Source organism: Pristis pectinata, chromosome 5, assembly GCF_009764475.1.
Source record: "Pristis pectinata isolate sPriPec2 chromosome 5, sPriPec2.1.pri, whole genome shotgun sequence".
NCBI lineage: Eukaryota > Metazoa > Chordata > Chondrichthyes > Rhinopristiformes > Pristidae > Pristis > Pristis pectinata.
This window is the reverse complement of record NC_067409.1, coordinates 27,996,061-28,020,235: the sequence shown is the minus strand read 5'-3', so window position 1 is coordinate 28,020,235 and position 24,175 is coordinate 27,996,061. Positions and strand designations below refer to the sequence as shown.

Genomic DNA, 24,175 nt, shown 5'->3' with positions numbered 1-24,175 from the left:
AAACTCTGAGGATGCCTGACAACTTATAATATCCTCCATAATTTCATCCTTCTCAGACTTCATTACGGGATTGTCCTACCTTCTCTCATTTATAGCAAACTTTCTAAATCCCTATAAATGTCTTGTATTTTCTTTTAGAATATTTGCTGGACTTTTTTCCCCACACACCTTTTTAATTTGCCTTTTCAATTTCCCATTGTGGTTTATATTCATCATTGTCTCTTAATTTTCAGCTTGGTCTGTATTAATATATCTGCAGATTTGTTTTTTCCCTCTGAAGTTTAATTTTCATTGTTTGTTCAAGTACTGTTGGTCAATTAACTTATTCACTGAGTTTCACGCGCTGAACCCCCAGTAAATTTGGACAAAGTGCCCTTGCAGCCGTTTTCAACAGCAGCACTGTCAATTTGAACTCTCTTGATGATCCTTTCCTGTTCTGAAATTGAACCTTGCCCTTGTTTTCCAGTGGCTCTCTTGCTCTAATCACTTCTCTTACTATCCCACCCCACCCAGTCACTTCTTCACATATCCCCTCCCCCAGCCTACTTTCTCTTAGAATGAAATGAAGAATCACTTCAGCTGCTGGAGTTGGAATATACTGATCATGCCAGATTTTTTTCAGCCATTCGTCCATAAGCAGTTGCTTTTCATGTTGTGATATTTCCTTGGCTCTGTCAATGCAAAAAAGTGTTGTGTACCATTTATATAATCTTCAACTATATCTATGGATAAATGAAACATGAACTGTTCAGTGTTCTACTTGTACACCACTTCCAAATGGTACCACTTCCTTTGCCATTTATGTTTTGTTCAGTAATGTTCCTCAAGTATAGAACAAGCAAAAATTCTGTTTCTTTGAAGTTGAAGTAACAAATCTGCTAACAATTTCTGGTTCACTTGATCTTCATGCTGTTAATCTTCAACTGATTTTTATTTTGCATGAAGAGAACCGTAATGGTCTACAGGCTTTAACCTTGGATACACGATTCTTAGATCTTGGGACCAGTGCACAAAAGGCAGGACAATTCCAATCTGACAAATTGCTATCCATTTGTTAACAGGGTGATTGAGAATATCATTAATTGTGCCATCAAACACCACTTCCTCACCAGTTATTTCTTCACTTTTGCTCAGTTTGGTTTTCAGTGGGACTATTCACCCTGAGACTTATTATAGCCTTGATACAAACGGGCCAAAAGAACTAAGGGCTCATTATTGATCAGATACTTAACTATACCGGTCACAAGTACTTATGCTACAAAAGCAGGTCAGAAGTTGAGTATTCTGCTGCATGTAGTTCACCTCCTTTATCTCCAAAACCTATCACCATCTATAAGGTTCAGGTTAGGAGTCTGTTGGTGCACTCTCCATTAGCTTGAATGAGTGCAGTTTTAACAACATCCAAGAGACCCAACAATAACCAAGTCAATGCAGCTTGAATGACTACCACTCCATCTGCTTCCCTAAACCCCATTCACTCATTCAACCACTAACATACTCAAGTATGTATCATCTACAAAATGCATTACAGCAACTCACTGAGGCTTCTTTGCCAAAACTTGCCAAACCTTGCTGCTGAAAGGCCCAAGGGCAACAGGTGCATGGGAACTTAGGCTGCAGATACACCTCCAAGTCGTACAGTATTCTGACTTGTAAATACTTCTATTCTTTCATGATTACTGGGTCTATATAGTGAAACACCCCGTCTAACATGCTGTGGAGCAACAAAAAATCTGCTGGAGGAACTCAGTAGGTCGAGCAGCATCTGTAGGAGGAAAGAAATTATCGACGTTTCGGGTTTTATCAGAGTTTTGAGTTGAAACCCTGGAACCTGAAAATTCCTTTCCTTCCACAGATGCTGCTCAACCTATTGTGTTCCTCCAGGAGACTGTTTGTTGCTCCAGATTCCAGCATCTGCAGTTTCTTGTGTCCCCAACATACTGTGGTTATGTCTTTACCAGGAGTCATTCAAGAATTGGCCATCTCATTAGCAGTTCAGAATAATCAATGAACGTTGGTCTTGCCAGTGAAGTCCGCAGTTCATGAATATATTCAAAAATAAATTGTCATTTGTTCACTTTACAAATGCTGTTATTTGCTTGTTAACCATTTCCATTGCATTTGCTCTTGTGCCAACCTTTTAATTCTGAATGAATCAATCTTGTTCCACATGATTATGATATTGTGGAGGCATTGGTGATAATTTTCCAGGCATCAATAGACTCTGGCATGGCTCCAGCGGACTGGAAGGTCGCAAATGTAGTTCCGCTGTATAAGAACAGTGGAAGGCAGCATAAAGGAAATTACAGACCTATTAGTCTGACGTCGGTAGTTGGAAAATTTTTGGAGTCGATCCTCAAGGACGAGGTTATGGAATACCTAGAGGTGCATGACAAGATAGGTCCAAGACAGCATGGTTTCATGAAGGGAAGATCCTGTCTTTTGTTTTTTTTGCGGAAGTCTCAAGTAGGGTGGATAAGGGAGAGGCTGTGGGTGCTGTGTATTTGGATTTTCAAAAGGCCTTTGACAAGGTGCTGCACAAGAGGCTGCTGAATAAGATGAGAGCTCATGGAATTACAAGTAGGATATTAGAATGGGGTGTAGCATTGGCTGGTAGGCAGAAAGCAAAGGGTGGGAATAAAGGGATACTGTTCTGGTTGGCTGCCGGTTACCAGTGGTGTTCCACAGGGGTCGGTGTTGGGGCCGCTTCTTTTTACACTGTATATCGATGATTTAAATTATGGTGTAAATAGTTTTGTGGCTAAGTTTGCAGATGACACTAAGATAGGGGGAGGAGTAGGGAATATTGAAGAAACAAAGTTTGCAGAGAGACTTAGATAGTTTAGGAGCATGGACAGAGAAATGGCAGATGAGATTCAATGTTGAGAAATGTGCAGCTGTACACTTGGGAAGAAGAAATAAACAGGCAGATTATTATCTAGATGGGGAGAAAATTCAAAGTACAGAAGTGCAAAGGGACTTGGGGGTCCTCGTGCAGGATACCCTAAAGGTTAACCACCAAGTTGGATCGGTGGTAAGAAAAGCGAATGCTATGTTGGCATTCATTTCGAGATGTATAACGTATAAAAGTAAGGAAGTGTTGATGAGGCTCTATGGGGCACTGGTGAGACCTCATTTGGAATACTGTGTGCAGTTTTGGGTCGCTTATCTTAGGAAGGATGTATTGATGTTGGAGAGGGTTCAGAAAAGATTTACGAGGATGATTCTCGGAATGAAAGGGCTAACATACGATGAGCGTTTGTCAGCTCTTGGATTGTACTCACTGGACTACAGAAGAATGAGTGGGGACCTCATAGAAACATTTTGAATGTTGAAAGGACTAGACAGAGTAGATGTGGCTAAGCTGATTCTCTTGGTGGGTAAGTCCAGGACTAGAGGGCACAGTCTTAGAATTAGAGGGTATCCAGTTCGAACAGAAATGAGAAGAAGTTTCTTTAGCCAGAGGGTTGTGGATTTGTGGAATTCATTGCCACATACAGCCGTGGAGGCCCGGTCATTGGGGGTGTTTAAGGAGGAGATTGATAGCTATCTAATTAGTCAAGATATCAAGGGATATAGGGAAAAAGCCAGAAATTGGGGCTAGATGGGAATAGTTTAGCTCATGGTGAGGTAGCATTGCAGACTCGATGGGCTGAGTGGTCTACTTCTGCTCCTTTGTCTTGTGATCTTGATAACGCAATTACACATTACACAATGCCAGAATTAACAGTTTTGTAGATTTTTTCTCTTCTAAGCTTAGATCATTGTATGTACCTTATTGTTACTTCTCTTCACTCTTATTGTTTCTTCACTTGACTAACAAGGAAACTATCACTGGCATGGTATATTTAGCACTCACTTGTAACACTTTCATGAATGCCTCCACTTCCATGCTGTAAGATGCTATCAGCCCATCAGGCTTGTGTCAGCTTATTGAAAGATCTATTTGAATCTTTACATGTAACCCCCTATGTTTTCCTTTTTATCGGCTATTTTCCTTTTGAGTCAATTTCCTCCCCTCCCCCATTCAAACATATCCCAGGATGTGACAAGTTGCCCACTCCCCTCATTCTTTTGCTGGTTGTCCTGCATTCTTTGAGTTGCCAACTCTTCTGTCAGTGCAAACAGTTTCTCTTCACGTGACAATGGGAGCTGGGATATTTGAACACAGCCTTTGGTAACCATGAAACTATTCAGTTGTGTTTTTTAAAAAGAAACATCTGGTTCACAAATATCTTCAGGGAAGTAAATCTGCAGTCCTTACCTGATCTGACCTATGTGATTCCTAGAGCTACAGCCTTGATTTTCCTTAACTTCCCGATTTAAAATCACCCAGTAAGTTGTACATTTCAGGGCAGTTAAGAGAGGAAAGTCAGTGCTTGATGCTCACATCCTATACACAAGTAAATTGATTTTAAAAAAACCTCTGGCACAACCTCCTCTACTCCAGCAAGGGCAATCACAATTTTGACAATCTCTCCAGGCAAGTGAAACTGGTATTTTGGTAAATTTCCTCTGCAGACCCTCCAAAGCAAGACACCTTCGATTAAAATGTGGTGTCTAGAAATGGACATGATACTCCAGCTGAGGGCTAATCCATGATTTATAAAGTTCAGCACAATTTCCTTGCTTTTGTTTACTGTCTTAGAATCAGGTTTATTATCACTGACTTGTATGTTGTGAAATTTGTTGTTTTGTGGCAGCAGTACAGTGCAAAGACATGAAATTACTATAAATTACAAAATAAATAATACAAAAAAAAGGAATAATGAAGTAGTGTTCATGGACCGTTCAGAAATCTGATGGCAGAGGGGAAGAAGCTGTTCATAAACCATTGAATGTGCATCTTCAGGCTCCTGTACCTCCTCCCCAATGCTGGTAATGAGAAGAGGGCATGTCCTGAATGGTGAGTGTCCTTAGTGATGGATGCTGCCCTCTTCAGGCACTGCCTCTTGAAGATGTCCTCAATGGTGGGGAGAGATGTGCCTCTGAGCCTACAACCCTCTGCAGCCTCTTGCGATCCTGCACATTGGAACCTCCATACCAGGCTGTGATGCAACTAGTCAGAATGTTCTCCATCGTACATCTATAGAAATTTGCACAAATCTTGGGTGACATATCAAATCTCCTCAAACTCCTAACAAAGTAGAGCTGCTGGCATGCCTTTTTCGTGATTGTATCAATGTGTTGGGCGCAGGACAGATCCTCTGAGATGTTGACGCCCAGGAACTTGAAGCTGCTCATCCTTTCCGCCGCTGACCCTCAATGAGGACTGGTGTGTGTTCTCCTGACGCCCCCTTCCTGAAGCCAACAATCAATTCCTTGGTCTTGCTGACGTTGCGTGCGAGGTTGTTGTTGCGATGCCACTCAACCAGCCAATCTATCTCACTCCTGTACACCACCTCTTCACCATCTGAGGTTCTACCAACAACAGTAGTGTTATTGGCAAATTTATAGATGCTGTTTGAGCTGTGCTTAGCCACCCAGTCATGTGTAGAGAAAGTAGAGCAGTGGGCTAAGCAGGCATCCTTGAGATGTGCCTGTGTTGATTATCAGCGAGGAAGAGATGTTGTTACCAATCTGCACTGACTGTGGTCTCCCAATAAGGAAGTCGAGGATCCAGTTGTAGAGGGAAATACAGAAGCCCACGTTTTGAAGCTCCTCAATTAATACTGAGGGGATGATGGCATTGAATGCTTAGCTGTAATTGATAAACAGCAGCCTGACATACGTAGTCTGGGTGCTCCAAAGCAGAGTGGAGAGCCAGTGAGATTGGTCTGCTGTAGACCTGTTGTGGTGGTAGGCAAATTGCAGCGGGTCCAGTTCCTTGTTCAGGCAGGAGTTAATTCTAGCCACGACCAACCTGTCAAAGCACTTCATCACAGTAGATGGGAAAAGCACAGGATCTTGCATGTGTTCTTGACATTCAAGCAATTGAAGAGATTAGGTGATACCATTGCAGAAGTCACCAGCAAATCATGAAATTATAGAAACAACATTTTATCAGAATCTAGTATCTTGCTGTACAATTATAAACATGATTGTTTTGGAAGGGTACTGGCAACCTGGATTCTTAATGGATTTAATGTAATGATGTTAGCTTGTTGTTGAAGTGGAAAGCTGCCATTTTTCACCTATTTTATTTTAGGAGCTTTACGTGTGTCTTGAATGCAAAGAAATGTATTGGTTCTTCCCTTTGTATTACAATAGAGTTATCTGTCAATGAGTTCTTCCGAAGCGCATTTGATTTTCCAAAAGCTATGAAATACCTTTGGCTGCAGGGTAGGTTTGGTTCTTCATTATTTGTGGTGAATTAATGTGTATTCACTTTCCTAGTAATAATTCCTTTTAAAAGTAGCAGTATAGAACATAGAACAGTACAACACAGTACAGGCCCTTTGGCCCACAATGTTGTGCCGAACTATATGAACACTTCCTCCATGATCAATCTAACCCTTCCCTCCTGCACAGCCCATGAACCTCCATTTTTTTTACTTCCATGTGTCTGTCTAAGAGCTTTTTAAATCTCCCTATTGTATCAGCCTCTACAACCACCCCTGGCAGTGCGTTTCAGGCACCCACCACTCTCTGTGTAAAGAATGTACCTCTGAAATCTCCCCTGAACATTCCTCCTCTGACCTTACACAGATGTCTTGTGGTGTTGGCTATTGCTGCTCTGGGGAAAAGATGCTGGCTGTCCAGTCTATCTATGCCCTTCCTAATCTTATACACTTCTATCAAGTTGCCTGTCATCCTGTGTCGCTCCAAAGAGAAAAGCACTAGCTCACTCAGCCTTTCCTCATAAGACATGTTCTCTAATCCAGACAGCATCCTGGTAAATCTCCTCTGCACACTCTCTAAAGCTTCCACATCCTCCTTTCATGCTATACTTTGAGAATTGGTGTTTTTAAATTGAGAGCCTCAGAAAATTAGTACAACCACTGTCAATTTTGTTATCTTTTGTCAAACCTAAAGTTTTCCATCAACTGTTTGTTGTAGACTTGTGGGAACGTTCATGGGGTAAAAATTGAAATCTGTTGGTATTTGGACAAACAACGATAAAACCAATGTAATTTTTTAGCTTTGAATAAAAGGATGGAAAAATTACCAGAGAATCCAGTTTCCTTCCCTAATGATAGATATTCAGGGCTTTTGTGAGCCATAAATATTACAAGGTGTCAGATTCTTGACCCATTTATGATGAAATTCACTTGCACCTCCTTGAGAAAATTCAGCAGAAACTTCTTTTCTGCCCAATATGTTCACAGCAATGTATGGCCAGACTGAGCTGCTTGTTCCCTGTTTTAGAAAAATCCTGGAATTGCTAGTCAAATTTGGTCAGATTAGTATTTTCTTTCTGGAATACTGTGACAAATCATATGTAGGTAATTTGTTACATAGATGAATCTCAGCACCCTTATGATGAGGATTCAGTGGGACTTCAGGTTCTGTGGAAACAGTTTTATACTTTCCTTGGAATAATGATGACCACTGAGAGGAAGCTATGCATCAATGCTGTTGGTTGTGTAAAACAGATGTTATTTTAAGATGAAACTTCCCTGCACTGAAACATTGTGAACGTACCCTTACAGCATAAGTCCATTATAACTGTTCACTTGGTAGATCAAACCAAAATTATTTCTGTTTTCTAGTCCTTTTGTTTTTGCTTTGCTTAGCAGAACCTTCTTTGCTTCCTCTCTTGACTACATTTTTGACTTTGACTTCCTGTTAACCTGGTCCTGATCCCTCCTCAAATAGATTCTTTCATGATAAAGATATTGTTGAAATGTGTTGTATCTGTCTGTCAAATACAGTTGTACTTGCAAAGCATTATCTCCAGCTGTTAGTATTTTCTTTATGTAGAAACCTGCTTTAAATGACCTTATTAGGGTTATATTAGGTGCTTGTGGTAAATAAATCCTTTGTGAAATCATGAAGAAAAAAACTTAATGTGAGCTCTAGTACTTGATGGATCTGCAGATAATTTAAATTATGCATTTTTTAGTGTACAAGATGTATGTGGTTGTCGTAGAGAAGTGTTAATTGTATCCCTGAACATTGTTTGCATGGTGTAGACTAAAGAAAAATAAACTCCCAACCCCTCTGCTCCTATGTGCTGCTATACCTTGATTTTGGTGGCAGTCCAGCAATGAATTGTCCAAGGCTCCGAGTGGAGAGACTGGCTGTAATGGCTGAGGTTAGTTGTACAGCACAGAAACGGGCTCTTCGGGCTGACTTTGACCATATACACTAATCCCACTTGCTTGCACTATGTTCATATCCTTCTATGCCTTGCCTTTTTTAGTGACTATCTAAATGTCTCTTAAACATAGTGATTATATCTGGCTCCTCTGGCAGCAAGTTCCAGATATCAACCACACTCTATGTAAAAGCAAAAGTTCCCTTTCAAGTCCTTTTTAAAACTCTTTCCTTTCATCATAAACGTATACTCTCTTTTAGATATTCCCTACCATGGGAAAATATTCTGAATATGTCCCCTATCTATGCCTCTTATGATTTTACTGTGCCAGTCATCTTGAATCCCCCCCACATCTCTGTAGTAAGCATCCACTTTACTGATCCCTGCTTTGACAAGTAGCTTCTCATCACTGAGCCAATGGATGACTGAATGCTGAGGGAGTACGAGTGTAAAGCAGCCATTTGCACCAGGTTTCTGGCTCAGTAACGCATGGTAACAAGGACAGGGATTCGTACAACTTTGCTGACACTGCAGCCCTGATGATGTCAATTTCAAACTACAGTACAACTCTTAATAATCTGACACACCGTAGACTCTGGTGCCAGACAGACAGGCTTCCTGGATTATAGGATGTTATTCCAATTAATACTCCCAACGCATTTTTAATTCGCATCATAACAAGTGTATTAAAATGAGTTTTCCAATGAACGCACTAAGTTTAAAGTGAACATGTGAAATAAGGCCCTCGTTAATGTAATGGTACTGTGGGAACTGGGGTCTCAGTAAGTTTCAAGGGAGTTAGGGCACTAGGATCCATGAGTTTCAAGAAACCATAGGGACCAGGACCCTGATGAGTTTCTAGTACCATAACTTCTTAACTAAAATAGAGCATAAAGACCTCAAATAACAAGACCTGGAACAATATGTCTCTAATTTCTTGAAACCTGCATGATCTCAGATTTCAGCGGTCGGTGTGACAGTAGCACTGCCTTCAATTTGTTCCTGTCAGAAATACTGACATTTTTTATAATTGTAGTTTGTATTTTATCTATGAAACTGGCTCGACATGCTCATGAAGCAGTGACTTGCAAGAATGCAACAGCCTTTTGTGAGGCTGCATTTAGTAGTTTGTGCCTTTGTAGAAGTTCTGAGCGAACACTTCAGTTTACTTAGGAGACAAGAGATTGCAGATGCTGGAATCTGAAGCAAAAAAACAGACGCTGGAGGAACTCTCAAATGAATCTCAATGAACTCAAATAAAAATTGTTTGAAAATTTAAACCTATTGAACTATACTTAATTGCTTGATTATTAAACCATATGCTGAAGTAAAGCCTATTATTTCCAAAATCATGACTGCTGCTCAATATGGGTGTTTTAATGCATAGTATGTACCAATTTGCTTAGAAGTATTATTTCCTCCATGGATATTGGATTTATGCCCTGTAACTGTTATACTTCCTGATTCATCTTTGAAGTACATTTGCCAGGTTATAAAAGATTATTTCATTACTTAGAAATGGGACCAAAGAGGGCTGACTCCACATATCTCTTGAAAGAATAGTAACCTAGTTGACTTTCTGTATTATTTCTCTGCCTGCCTTTTCACTGTGTTAGTTGATTGCTTTTCACATGTGAAGGTGGAATATATATTTTGATAGATGTATTTTCTTTCTAACAACTGTTGTGCCTCAAGCAATGATCACAGTGGGCTTAAATTGAATTTTGACTGGGGCTTATACTGGATTTTTTTATTAGGACCGAATTAATTGTTTGCTGGCGTTACTGGATTGAAGCCCAAGAAAGCATAACCTGGTTGAAGAAATCTAATTTTACTTAATCTGTTGTAATTAGTTTAACTGTTACTGTTGGATAGGAGAAGTTTAAGAAAGCACCTTTTTGTTTTGCAGTCCTTACAGCTGCTGTCACACAAGCTTCCTTGCAGTCTATGCTTCATAAGCTCCTCACGACTGGACCATCAGCTTTAAGCATAACGACTCTCCTTTCCCAAGCTGCACAGTTGTCTTCTCAGGGTAAGATTAAAAAAAAATACATGCTCTATTGCCGATACATGCACTATTGCCATTATTTTGTGATTTAAAAATTGCATTACCATTGTGACTGTGCCACCAGCCACTGCCAGGCTGGAATGAAAATATTTCAACTTCACCACTGCCAACTTTCCAACTACCACTACTTGTGTTCAGCTTGGTATTTGGGTTATTTTGGAAAGTGTGATTTTCTGCATTTTAATTTCAGCTCCCATCAAACTGATTTCCTAATTGGAAAAGGTGTCCTTTTCCTGCTTGTATCAGTAATTTGACATTTTCACATCAACTATACATAGCTAAATCTCCAGATTCTGCACTTCACTTTTGTTTTCCTCTGCAAATATCAGACTGAACAGTTTAACCATACTCAGGTTGTGACATTGAAACCAAGGTATTCATCACCTTCCTTAAGACAAATTGGTATGCATTGGAGTGATTCCTTTGAAGATATTACTATTGGCAGTCATCCACTATCCCTACCTAAAAGCTAACCAGGAGTTAAAGAAATAGAGAAAGTTGATAGCTCACATTAGATCATCTTGAAACTGAAAGCTTAGAAGTGATTTTGCACATTGCTGTCAATCTTGTACCAGGGAGAAGAAAATTAAATTTGGTTAGAAAATATTGGAATTTTTCATAGAAGTTAAGTTTGGCTAATCATAGTTGGCAGTTGATCCAGATGATGCATCTTTCTTGTTGCCGTAATAAAGGACAGCATCATTAGTATTTGGTCATAATTTTCATTCCATCCTGTTTAAATGGGAGTTCTTCCCATTGTGATGAGAACTTTAAAAGCAGAGATTCATGTTTACAAGAACCCAGAGCTACTGTTTCAAGCTCATTTCCTTTCTCCTTTTATATATTACTGTACAATGATAATGATTAATTATCTTCAATTTTGTCTGGATTTATTGCTCCACCTAATGCACCAAGAAGTTAAACTGCTGTAATGTCAAGCTGATTCTGATGAAGGTGGCTGAGTTACTCACTGATAATAATGGAACTAAGCATAACATGTTTTAAAGGTTTGTGAATGTGACGATTTGATAGGCAGAGCTCACTGAAACAAACTTGTAATTGATTCACAGGCATTTTTATACTCATCTAATTTTTAAAATTTACTGGCACAGTAATGCAAAATCTTTTGATTTGTCTTTGTAGATTGTAAGATGTGCATGTTTAGGTCAAAGTATCACTTTATCCATTGTTCAGTCTTAATTGTGTCTTTTATTGCCTGCGGTAGTTTGTTTTGGGTGTAATTAGTGATCCAGTCTCTTTTTCATCTCTAAACAATTCAGATTCCATTATTTATCAGTGAACCAGTGCAGGTGGTCATAAATTTAAAATGTGATCAAGAATATTTGAACTTCCTTAAAATATTTGTTGATATCTTTTGGATTTTTAAATTGCAGCTGTTTAATACAATGATTTTTAATTAATGAAAAGTGATTTTTTAAGGAGAAAATAAACAGAACTATTTGCTCCCTATACAGGGATATAATCAATTTCTTTGCATGTATAAAATAAATTGCTTTGGAGTGTATTTTAGTCTGTATCTTTTGGTATGCTTGTGCCCAATAAGAATAACCTTTGTTTTTGGTTCATTCTGTGGTTCGGCCAGTTTTCACACTGCTTAAATATACAGAAATGCTACTTGTGCAGAATCCATTGTATCTTAAATATACAATGAGCATTTGTGTGGATTGCACCAACTTTGAGCAAATTGTATAAAGGAGGAAAAACACAAATGCTAAAGAACATATTCACCTCGTTGATCAGCATCAAGTTTGCATCCATGATTTTCAGTATACATTAATTATTTTCAACATTTCTTGCATATTTGACAGTACCCCTTAATTTTCACAAATTCACTAGTTTTAATTTATTCTAATGTGGTTTCAACTTTGGAATTGTTAAGAATATGGCAAGTTTGTAGCATTTGTGCCTGACATTTTATAAGTTCAATGAAATAGAGTTCCCTCTGGTGGCAGTCTAATGAAACAAGAGCTCACTAATGCACCTATCATAAAGCTAGTCCTACATAGAACATAGAACAGCACAGCGCGGGAACAGACCCTTTGGCCTACCATGTCTGCACCGACCATAATGCCAATCTAAACTAGTCCCATCTGTGTGGAAATGGTATATATTCCTCTATTCCCTGCCTGATCATGTGTCTACAGTCCCAGAGCAACTGTCATTAGATCCTTGAAGCGGTAACATTCTTGGCTACTTTGATCATGCTAAATTATCCATAGCATTCTTTGGCAACAGGATGTAGCTATGATGTACTAGATATGACTTCTTCCAAATGCAATAGTCCTCGTCCCTGTCCCACTCTCACTTGACTCTTTCCATTGTTTGAATTAAATTTTACATAAGTTAGGATATGTTCTCATGAATTTGTGGCACAAACTGCAGCTCTGGCTTCTCAGTGTCTCACAGCGTGATCATCTATACCAGCAATCCTCTAAGTAAACAGACTTTTTTTTGGAAATATTAATTGGCTTGTTTGAAGGTTAACACACCACAGCATGCTGAGAAATTATTAATTTATCTCTGCTTTACAAACTGACATTTTATGGATACTCTAAAATTTCATGCTAAATAATTGATAAGTTTAGGAATGGATTTTTATAAATTATACCAAGGTATTTTCTAAACTATATCACTTCACAGAAAAGCCATTTGCTCATAGGCTGTAGTCAGCAGAAGCCAGAGTCTAGACAAACTTTCTCCTCTGCCTCTTCTCCTTTCTGGGGGGTGGGGGGAAGAGAAATGCATCACTTGTACTGAAAATACCAGGTCCAATCATTCCAAAGAAGATGAGTTGCTATGGAAATGGTTCTCCTGGTGTTTTTCCTTAATTTCCTGTTTAGTGGAAGTTATGTTTTATGAAGTTTGTAGGTAGCCTGCCATTGAATCTCCAACTGCCATCCTTCGGTATAAACACATAAAATTAACCCATTGAATTTATGGCATTTGTTCATCTTCCATGTGAGCACTTTCTGGAAGAAGAACTGCAAAGACAGCCACTCAAAATTATGCTGATTACATTAAATGTGTGAGTGAAGCTCCCTTGACAGGTTCTATACAATTTTTCTATGCCATTGGAATGCATTGAGAATTTCACTTTAAAGATTGCTTGATGGGTCAAATACATTTTATAGGGATTTCCTTTTCTCTTAAGGGAAATATTCTCACAGAAACTTGGTAGCTTGGACAGCTTTGCTTAAGTGCATTGGAAAATTGATACAAAAATTTGATATTTTTATTTGATCTTTTGATGAAAAGCAACTACAATTACTTAAAACTTTTTTTTAATGCAGCCCCTCAATCTAATCAGTCTCCGATGTCGTTGGCATCAGATGCATCATCCCCAAGGTCATATGTGTCACCTAGGATTAGTACGCCACAGACTAACCCAGTTCCTCTTAAACCGCTGATGAGTACGCCTCCAGTGACATCTCAACCAAAGGTATGTAATGCTAGTTAATGTCTGATTTAATTGCTGAATATATGTTTTTATTGCAGTTTTATAGTCAATTGCTGAAGTTAAATCCAAACTATCATATTTTCATAGCCTTGTCAATTGTAGTTAATTTTAAATTGTTGTTAACTTGATTTGCAGTTCAATGCTTTGAAATAGATTGCATTCAAGTTCAAGAGATGAAGAATTGATTGTGTATTCTATTTATACACCTGCTGATTGTTTTTGAAAATTACACATGCAAAGAAGTTTATGGCTTGAACTGCTTGTAACTTTGTTTTATGGGTTTGTCTTTCTATCTCAACACAATATAAAATTTGGAGGATAACGTATTGTAACAGACAGCCAAATCAAAAGTATTTTTCCTTTGCACTTTCATAAAGAAAATGTTCAAAGTACATTTTATATGAAACAAACTTTGAAACAATTGAGGAAGAGAGAGACTGGAAACGTATTCTGCGAGTTCCAGAAAAAGAACTGAACAATATTATTTACCTCTGGAGAAATTTAGTGTCAATGAATCAATGCATAGGTGTAGGAGCTGACCCCAGGAAGAGAAGAACAAGTCAATATATTTCTCATTAGGCTGCCCTTGGGATCTCAGATGACTTGCTTCTTCTCTGCTTTTGTGGGTTCTGAAGTGACTGATTAAGGAACCAGTGTGAGAACTGTTCCACAGAAGGAGCAGGATGTGCCTGACAGGATGCATGGGTAGTTTGTGAGGTGGTGCAATCCTTCTGCCATTTCTGCAGGGCTTTTTGGTGCACTTGATGCATGAATTCAAAGTTCTTAATATCATCTCAAATGTTCTTTTGCCACTTTGAGTGCTTGTGGGCTAGGAATTCCCAAGAGTTGGTGGGGATATTGCATTTTTTTCATGGAAATTTTGAGTGCATCCTTAATTTTTCTTCTTCTCTTCACTTGGTAATCTCTTCCTGTGATGGAGCTCGGAACAAAGTTCCTGCTTTGGGAGTCCAGTGTCAGGCGTGTAAACAACTTTGCCAGCCCAGTGGAGTTGACTTGAATGTAACTAGGGCTTGAATACTGGGGATGTTGGCCTGGGAGATTCACTTAACTTTCCAGTGAATTTGGAGGGTTTTGCAGAAGTAGTGTATTAGGCACACCTTCCATAACATGGATTATGCATTTTGATCTAATTTACATATTCATTGATGTACCAGTTTGTGCCAATCATGTGCACTGCTGATGTCAGTAAAGAGCATCACTAAACAATTTAAACTGCCCTCAAATGAATGTACTGTATTTATTATCAGAGGTGATGGTCTGTATTTGCCTTTATTTAGTCTAGTGCTTCAGTTGTGAAACAAGGACCAGCACAGCAGCAAGTATCTCAGCAAACTCCAACCGCTGACAAACATGGGCATGAGCCTGGTTCCCCTCGTAATGTTCAACGTTCAAGGTAAGGATATCTGATCTGGATGGCTGTTAGTGAAATTTTTATTGGGAATTGGGTGTTTACTTGTAATATTTTGCAACATAGGGAGGACCTGAGTAAATATAACCTTCCTTCTCCAAAAGGAGTGAAAGTAGAGTAACCAATATATGAATTTTTTTCTCTCATTCCGTACACATCTATTTGCTTTTCGTAAATGTATCTGATCCTTTATGATATCCAGGAAGTAGGGTTGACATTAGAATACCCAAAATGGGTTCCAGCTTTTACTTTCAGTAAGGATTCACTTGGTGTGATTATTTCACCTTTGCTCCATATGAAATAATAAACTTTATAGATATTCAATAGAATCATTAATTAGTACAGTGCAACTGGAGATCATTTGGCCCACTGTGTCCATTTTTGTCCACTCTTTCTTCGTAGCACCACAGTTTCAATCTTTTTACTTTTTGTGTTTATACAACTCACTTTTGAAATACTTCGTATTTCAAATATTCAAAGTGACTATTTGTTCTTTTACCTTGCTGGGCGGTAGGTTCTAAATTACAATGACTTTGTGTTTAGAACACATTCTCCTTGCATCATCTGTGCCTTAAATCTGTATCCTTTTATTCCTGACACTTCTATCTGTGGAAGCACTTTCTCCTTAATTCCACCATTAAAACCTTTTTATGATTTTTGAAGTTAATCCTTCATGATTTTGAATATACCTATCAAATTTCTCCATGATCTTCTTTGCCTTTAGAGAACAATCCCATCTTTTGTTTTTCACATAACTGAAGTCCCACAGGTTCAGTACTATACTAGTAAATCATCTCTGCATCATCTTCAGTGCCATGACTTTTAAAGTATGGTGCCAAGAATTGGCCACAATAATCCAGTTGATATCTCTAAACTAAGGATTCCGTATGTCCTTTTGGCTTCTCACCTTCAAAGATTTATGTATGCGTTTTCGAAAAGTCTGCCTGTGCCATGCTTAATATCTTCCATTTAATTTTTATTTTTCTCTTTGTTCTTCCAAAAATTCATAACTTTGTGTTAACTTTCATCTGTCCATTTCACATTTGTTCCTGACATCCCAAAATCATCATTGTTTGCAATATTTCTAAGTTATGCAGCATCTTCAAACTTTGAATTTGTTCTGTATTCTCAAATCCAGTTCATTAGTTCATTTTAAAGAGCACAGGCTGGAGGGAGGTGGGGGAAAGAATTCACTATATGCTTCCATTCACTCTGACTGTTCATTTCAAAGAGTGTGTAGAAATCAAAGGGAGCAGAATTGATTGCATCTGGAATAGAAAAAGGCAAAAAACAATCAGGCTGTTCACCTGATTAGAGTGTACCTGCCGTTAACTGGCCAGTGGTTGGCTTGTGTACTGGCAATTCAACTGGTCTTGCTCATATGATGACACTGAGGATGTCTAGTTTAAAAAAAAGTTATTAATATGGGTTGATTGGAGGAAGAACCTAGTGACTGGAATTGGAAATGACAATACGATACAATCATTGGAATTGTTAACACACAAGGAAATAGAAGTAGGAGTGGGCTAACTGGCTCTTCAAGCCTGCCTTGCTATTCAATATACTTATGGCTGATCTGCAACAGGCCTCCTTAGCCCTCGTGTAGAGAATTATGGAGCTCCACCACCTTCTGTGAAAAGAAATTCCTGCAGCACCCCATTTGTAAATGATCAGCCCCTTATCTTGTAACTATGTCCCCTCGTTTGAGATTACAGATCCAACTTCATTAGCTGCTGCTTTAGCACAGAGGGAATCATAGCTCTAACCCCTGAGAACCAACACGGTCTGTCATTCTCCAGTCTGAAACAAGGCTGCTCTTTTCTGCTTCTGAGACAATTTCCTTTCTATGCCACTACTTACCCTTAGCTTCCATGCCCCTCAATTTTGTAACTAATCTTTTGTGTGGGATTTGATTAAACATCTTCTAAAAATGCCTTGAACAAGTTAATGCTGGCTTTCTTTTATTATCAAATTCCCCCAGACCCCATTATTTTTTCACTGATTATTTTTAGATGCCCACTTCTCCAACTAAAAGACATTTGGATAGGTATAATGGATAGGAAAGATTTAGAGGGATGTGGGACTAGCTCAGGTAGGCATCTTAGTCAACATGGAAGAATTGAGCTGATGGGCCTGTTTCTGTGCTGTATGACTCCATGACTCTTAACTGGAAGGAATGGTCATTATCTAGTCACTCTTAGACCACTCTTCTTCAAAGCCTATATTTATTTACTTAACTTTTTCCACCACAGAAATGATCTGAGCGTCTTGCAACTCACCCTGGATGAATAGTTGTCGTTATTATTTTACTGCCAGTGATTTGGTGATTGCCAAGATTACAGGTTATTTGGGACTTGCAACTCTTGTTTGTGTGACCATAGTTTTGAGGTGATAGATATATATAAAAAATGCATCCTTTCTGAGGGTTTTGTTTGCATTGATTCATTGACACAGCTTAGCAAGAAAGTTGGTGTAAAAAGCTCAAACTTCTCTGAAGGTGTGGTCCAAAATACAAATAAAAATGAAAATCTAAAAGGCGCACTCCAACCTTTAAGTCAATGTTGTATCGATTATTTCTCTATTTACTGCTTAAAAACTTTGTGTACCTTGTTTCCATATAAGTCAACAAAATAAATTGTAAACAATATTTAGTTCTCAGGATTTTGAACAGTCTTACATGGTGAATCTACAAAATACAATACCTATGACTTTCATGTCCTCTCTGAAGTAGGAAGTAAAATGGCCACTATATTCAAACCATACCATTCATCCCTAATTGCTGTTGAGAAGGTGATGGTTAGCCACTGCCTTGAACCTTTGCAGTCCATGTGGTGAGGATCCTGTCATGTTGTTGGTTTGGGAGTTCATGTATTTTGTGACAACAAAGGAGCATCTGTGTATTTACAAGTCAGGATAGAACTTGACTGTGCCTGCTGTCGTTGTCCTTTAGGATAATAGAGGTCACAGATTTAGGAGGTATAGTGTGAAAACTATATCCTGCAGCTTCAGAATGTAGGTAATAGAGAGAGTGAATGCTTAGGGTCCAGTCGGGTGGACATTTTTGAGCTGGATGGCATTGAGCTTCTTGAGTATTTTTACAGCTCTGTTCATCAATGCAACTGGAGTCTATTCCATCACATTTCTGACTTGTGATTTCTGAGTGTTGGAAAGGCTTGAGGAGTTAGGACATTGTTACAGAATGCCCAGCCTTTAATTTATGTGTCAAAGTGTTATAGCAGTAAACTCCAGTAGCCCATGTTCCCATTGACATTGGGATATTTGGGCTTGTGGAATTTGCGAGTTCTCCCTGTGGCCATTTGGTTTCCCTGCATACTCAATTTCCTCCCACATTGCAAAGATGTACTAGTCAATAGGTCAATTGATTAATGTAAATCATCCCTGGTGTATATGGGTGGCAGGAGAATCTGGAGGGAACTGATAACCAGGGGAGACCAAATAGGTTACAAGGAAATGGGATTGAAGGGAATGCACTGAGTGCCAGCGTGGACTGGATAGGCCGAATGGCCACCTGCTCTGTCACAAGAAAATATGGGAAGAGTTTCTTTTCAGTGGATGCCTGGCAAATATCACTTGTCTTTATTTAGGCCCTTTCCATACCCTTTTGAAGCATATATTCATCATTATTTGTCACATATTATTTGCTATTTTCCTACCTCTACTTGTTGATTAGGTGTATTGTCCTTGAATGTTACTCAGCAGAAGGTAGGGACTGCCTCAAGATCTGGAGAGTTACAACTAGGATAAATATTACACATGTCTACAGATATCTTCATTTCTGATTTTATGATGGATTCCTTGAGCTTGACTTGATTTAGCAGGCCAGGCAGTATCCGTGGAGAAAAGCAGGTGGTCAACGTTTCAGGTCAGGACCTTTCTTCAGGACTGAAGATTGGAAAAAGGGAAGCCCAATATATAGGAGGGAAAAGCAGAGCAGTGATAGGTGGACAAAAGAGGGGAGGCAGGGTGGGCACAAGGTGGTGATAGGTAGATGCAGGTAAGAGATAGTGATAGGCGGGTGGTGGCCTGGCCTGCTGAGTTCCTCCAACATCTTAGTAGTTTTCATTTAGATATTCCAGCATCTGCAGTCCTTTGTTTCTCTAGATTTAGTCCAATGCACTGCTCTGAAGAACTCCTGCCCATTTGGGGAAAAGTGCCTACCAGTGCTCCACCATTGTTGCTGAGGCTTCTGGAAATGGGTCTGGGAGCGTCTGAGATAGAAGCAGTAAACGATTTACATCATTCAACTTTCATTGAAGTTGAGGGGGGAAAAATACAGAATAAAGCTGATTTTAAGTTATGGAGAATGAGAGATAAGAGAGAGGACTGTGGTCGATAGAAAAGAGGAGAGATGACAGAAGGAATGTCTCTGCATGGCAAAAGACACTTAATGAGCCAAATAAAAGACGGGTCAAAAGGTGTAAATAGTAAGTGAAAAAACTGACATTGTTGGTCTTGATATTAAGTCCTGAAGATTTTAGTATGCTGAGTCAAAAAGTAGCTGCTACTCTTCAACTTTCAGTTGAACCTCGAAAACGTGTAGGAAGAAGAGGACGTGGACAAAATTAAATAGATAGGTAACCAGATGCTCATCTTGTGCTTTCAAACTTTAATTGCATGACAGCTCTGCAAAATACCTCCTTTATGTAGGGTCTCCTTAGTGTGAAGGCTGCATTGTAAGTAGCAAATGTATTCCATTTAAAAGAAGTACAAGTAAATCACTTACATCTTGAAAAAGTGTTTGGGATCCTGGACAAAGGGAAGGAAAAAAAAGTCTTGTTGTTCCATACACAGTGGGCTTAGTGAGGTGTTGTTGCTATGTGAAAGGATCTACGGGTGTTTCATAAAGTGCAGCCTTTTGAAATATTGAAAATGGTGGGGATGATGTGTTGGGTAGTGGAAATATGTGAAAGTACTGGTGACAGTGATCCATTGAATTCTGAGGCAAGTGGAAAGGGAAAAGGACAAGGGGTACTTTATCGCTGTCAAACAGGGGAAAGAAAGGAGGGAGAAGAGGTAGTGGGAAAGTAGTTGGCACAGTTGAAAGGACAGTTAACTATAGCAGAGGGAAATCTCTGAGGAAAGAAGATGGTGTTGGAAGTATGCACGTTTATAACCCATTACATTGGTTTGGTGATTTGATTTTCATTTTAAGAATTTTGGAATTGAAAAGCTGCAGTCAGTAGAAGGGACCATAAATTTGTCTGATTGTCATTAAGGTGTAATTGTTTCACTAATGTTCTGCAGGAAAGAAAAGTTATGGTCCTTTTCAGTCTGAAACCACTTAGGTTAACTTCTAGTTTGCACATCAAAGAGCAATTCAGCCAAACTGTGACTAAGAATAGTCTGCAGAGATTTAGGAACAAGGCCTGCCTCTTCCCTCCCACTCCTCTGCCTACCCAAGCTACACAATTGGGCAATGAGGAATAGGTGGTAATCTTTCCAGCAATACCCATATATTAAGAATGACTTTTTTGTGTGTTTTTACATATGCCTGATGAATTATTTAAATCTTACATACTTCCTAACTACAAGCATTTTAGAATCTGGGGGCTCTCATTGTGTTCAAAGCAGGCATATTTGCAAATTTCATTGGTTAAGCAAGTGATTAAAATTGAAGTGTGCAAAAACCACAAAATTTGGTGTTTTAACTTTCATTTAAAGCTTCAGATATCACAGTTCACAGAAGGCAGTGTGGGTAATAAACAGTAATAGCACATCAACAAGAGCAGCAGCAGTGGTCATTGCACATATGTTCAACTAAATGCGATAAAGATTCCCTAAGTGACTTAATTTAAAATATAATGTTTTGATTGAGTTCTAACTTGTCACAGTATTAAACTTCCAATTGGAGTACATGCTAGTTGTCAGCATTAGTAGTCTTGCTTTGTACAACTATTCAACTTGTTGCCATCTATGGTAAAGGTTGAATTTGGCAAAAGCAGTCACATTGCAAGTTGAATTCCCTTTAGGAAAAAGCAATGAAGGTGTGAACTAATCTCTTTTGTAGATTTGAGAAGTTCCTTAATATGGTGAGCACACAAGTTGTAATGGAAACTGTTTTTCCTTGGCTGTATTCTTGATCAAAGTTCGGCTTAATAAAGAGCATCTTCTAGTTTGACTCAATCCTAGGTGCACATCTGCATTGTATCCATACTCTACAAAATCACTAAGTCAACTGCAATAGATTAGGTATTGACAGTGCTCAGCATCTGGGACAACAACAAGCATCCTTCTCAGAAACTCCACTTTTTGATTTAGGTGACTTGTTCGTGTGAGTTGTATAGTTTAGAACCACAGTGGAAACGAGTCACTATCTGAACCATTTGTTTTTCACTTTGTCTTAGAAATTTGTCCTGTCCATTATACTGTCAGTCCTTTAAAAATTGTGTGTATTCTGCAGTTTACACTCTGTATTCATTTGTGGTTCTGATTATGTTTTTCACCTCTGGAATCTCAGTTCATTCAAAAGCATGGACTTGATAGGATATTTCCCCAACTTTAAACTGGATCCTTGTTCCATACATATCCTGGGAAATGTTGAAACACAACTAATGATTCAATATTCCTCCACCACAAACACTTGGAAAGTAGTGTTGGAAACACTGTCACAGGATATACTCCTGAAATTTTCAGTGTTCAGCATGTAAAATTGCTTGATGTTACTGCCCTTGACCAAAGTTTGAAGGGCCTTGCTGTAAGACTGGGCCTGTGATTAGAGTGAACTGATCTCAATAATCTTGCCTGCCTGTTGTAACATTTGCAAGAATAGTTATTGGGAAGATTAAGCCTTGTCTTCAGTATAAATAAACTCTCCATTGTCCAGCTGCATGACACTGAACTATGGCAGATTGACTAATGTCCAAGTTGATATGGGTCAATAGTGGAATTGCATAGCATCATGATCTGTCACTCCAATATCACAAGGAGAATGTCCAAGCCACCTCTTATGGCTATTCCACAAGAATAGTTTAGTTTTAACCAGATACTGATATTTTAAGTCGTGTTTAGAGATGCAAATGCCATTGTTCTCACTGTTCCCTCACTGCATCCTAGCTGCTGCTCCTTTCCACCTTGCCAGTTTTGTGTCCACTGATACTGCACCCCAGTGTTAGATAGTTAGTCCTGTACCCACCAGTACTGTACATCTGATCTTGATATGGATGTGGACCTGCATCTGGACTTGAGCTCAGAAGCTTGTACTTGGTCCCTGAGTAACTCAAGTGTCAGGCCTGCTGCTGGGTAGGCCCTGAGGACTGAGCTAACAGTGGGGAAAATTAAATTTTTAAATTAAATTCTATTTACAGCGTGGTAACAGGCCCTTCCGGCCCAACAAGTCCGCGCCGCCCATTTTAAACCCAAATTAACCTACCCACACGTCTTTGCAATGTGGGAGGAAGCTGGAGCACTCGGAGGAAACCCACGCAGACACGGGAGAACGTACAAACTCCTTACAGACAGCGACAGGAATCAAACCCCGATCGCTGCCGCTGTGATAGCGTCGCGCTAACCGCTACGCTACCGTGCCGCCCCACCTTGGGTCTCAGCTGCAGCCTCTGCAGCATTCATGTCTCCATATGCTTCCCCTGATGACATGATAGGTCACTCATTTTAGGGAGATGGGACTGTCCAGGGGATTCCCTGTGACTGTTGTCAAGCCCATAAGCAGATGGCTGGCATAGCAAACAGTCAGGTGAGACAGAAGTGGGGCTATGAGGACGAGAGGTTTAGGCAACCTGACTTGTGTGCTGTGTCCACAGATCTAAAGGCTCAGGAATGTGTTTAAATACACACCACTCAATTGTATGAATGACGTTATTTTCGGTGGCACAGTAGAGCTGCTGCTTCACAGCTCTAGTGACTTGGGTTTAGTCCTGACCTCCACTACTGCCTGGGTGGAGTCTGCTCATTCTCCCTGTGACTGCACAGGTTTTCTCCATGTGTTCCTGTTTCCTACCATGTCCCATAGATGTGCAGGTCAGTAGGTTAATTTCCCTGAGTGTGTTAACTGGTAGAATGTGGGGAGAATAAATTGGGATTAGTGTAAGTAAAGAGAGGAGGAAACATGGACTAATGCTCTTCCAGGGCATATCTTCATATTCATCCTGAGTGTAAAGGTTGCAGCTGAAAAGTGTTAATGAATGAATAAAGCAAATGAATATCTGCGCACACTCTGCTTGGGAACATAATTACTGGCTCAGGATCGTGGACCTTCATGATTTTGCCTTGTGATCATCATCAACCCAAATCTTCAGCAGTTCATAACCATCCAGTATGTTTTTGGAATACTCAAGGAAGAGGGAATAAATGCAGTTTTGCTGTTGTTGTTCTTATCCCAAGTTACCTTTAAAAGAAAATTAAGATAATGAATCAAATCTTACTGGTCACAGGCCATGTATGGAATGGACTCCTGTATACTTCCCATAATCTAACTAGCTGGTCTGGATGTAGAGATCCCATCTTTCTTGCCCAGGATAACTTGGCCTCCAGTGGTGCACTGAAGTACAGTCCAAAATACATCTGAAAGCCTTTCAGTGGCATGGTCTTGATGGCTGTAGATGTCTGCTGTATAGAAACATCAGAAAGCTTTTAAAAATGAATAAAAATTGATAATACACAAGAACACAATAAATTAGGAGCAGGAGTAGGCCACCAGACCCCTAAAGATGCTCTGCTATTCAATATGATCATGGCTGATTTTTGCTGGGTTCCCCTCTCTGTGCCAGTTCCCCATCACCCTTAATTCCTTGATCTTTCAAATAAATTCCTGAGAGATATTTTATGCACTTCATTTTTAAATGACCGGCCCCATATTTTGTAGCTATGTCCCCTTGTTAGTGACTTTCCCACTTGTGAAAACATCTCGATCACCCCTCATTCTTTTAAGTTCCGTGGAATACTGACCCAAACAGTTTAGCATCTCTTGATAGGACAGTCCTCTCATCCCAGGAATTAGCCTGGTGGATTGCCTCCAGTGTTACA

At 39.4% G+C, this 24,175-nt stretch overlaps 1 protein-coding gene across 2 annotated transcripts in view; it reads left to right on the top strand.

Moving 5' to 3' along the window:
• Positions 1-24,175, top strand: part of waca (WW domain containing adaptor with coiled-coil a) — a 90,934-nt gene that overhangs the window by 54,021 nt on the left and 12,738 nt on the right. For both annotated transcript variants that reach the window (XM_052016337.1, XM_052016338.1), the window contains 3 exons: positions 10,110-10,232; positions 13,580-13,728; positions 15,045-15,160. In XM_052016337.1, the coding sequence (XP_051872297.1) occupies positions 10,110-10,232; positions 13,580-13,728; positions 15,045-15,160 (388 nt within the window). The remainder of the gene's footprint in view (positions 1-10,109; positions 10,233-13,579; positions 13,729-15,044; positions 15,161-24,175) is intronic.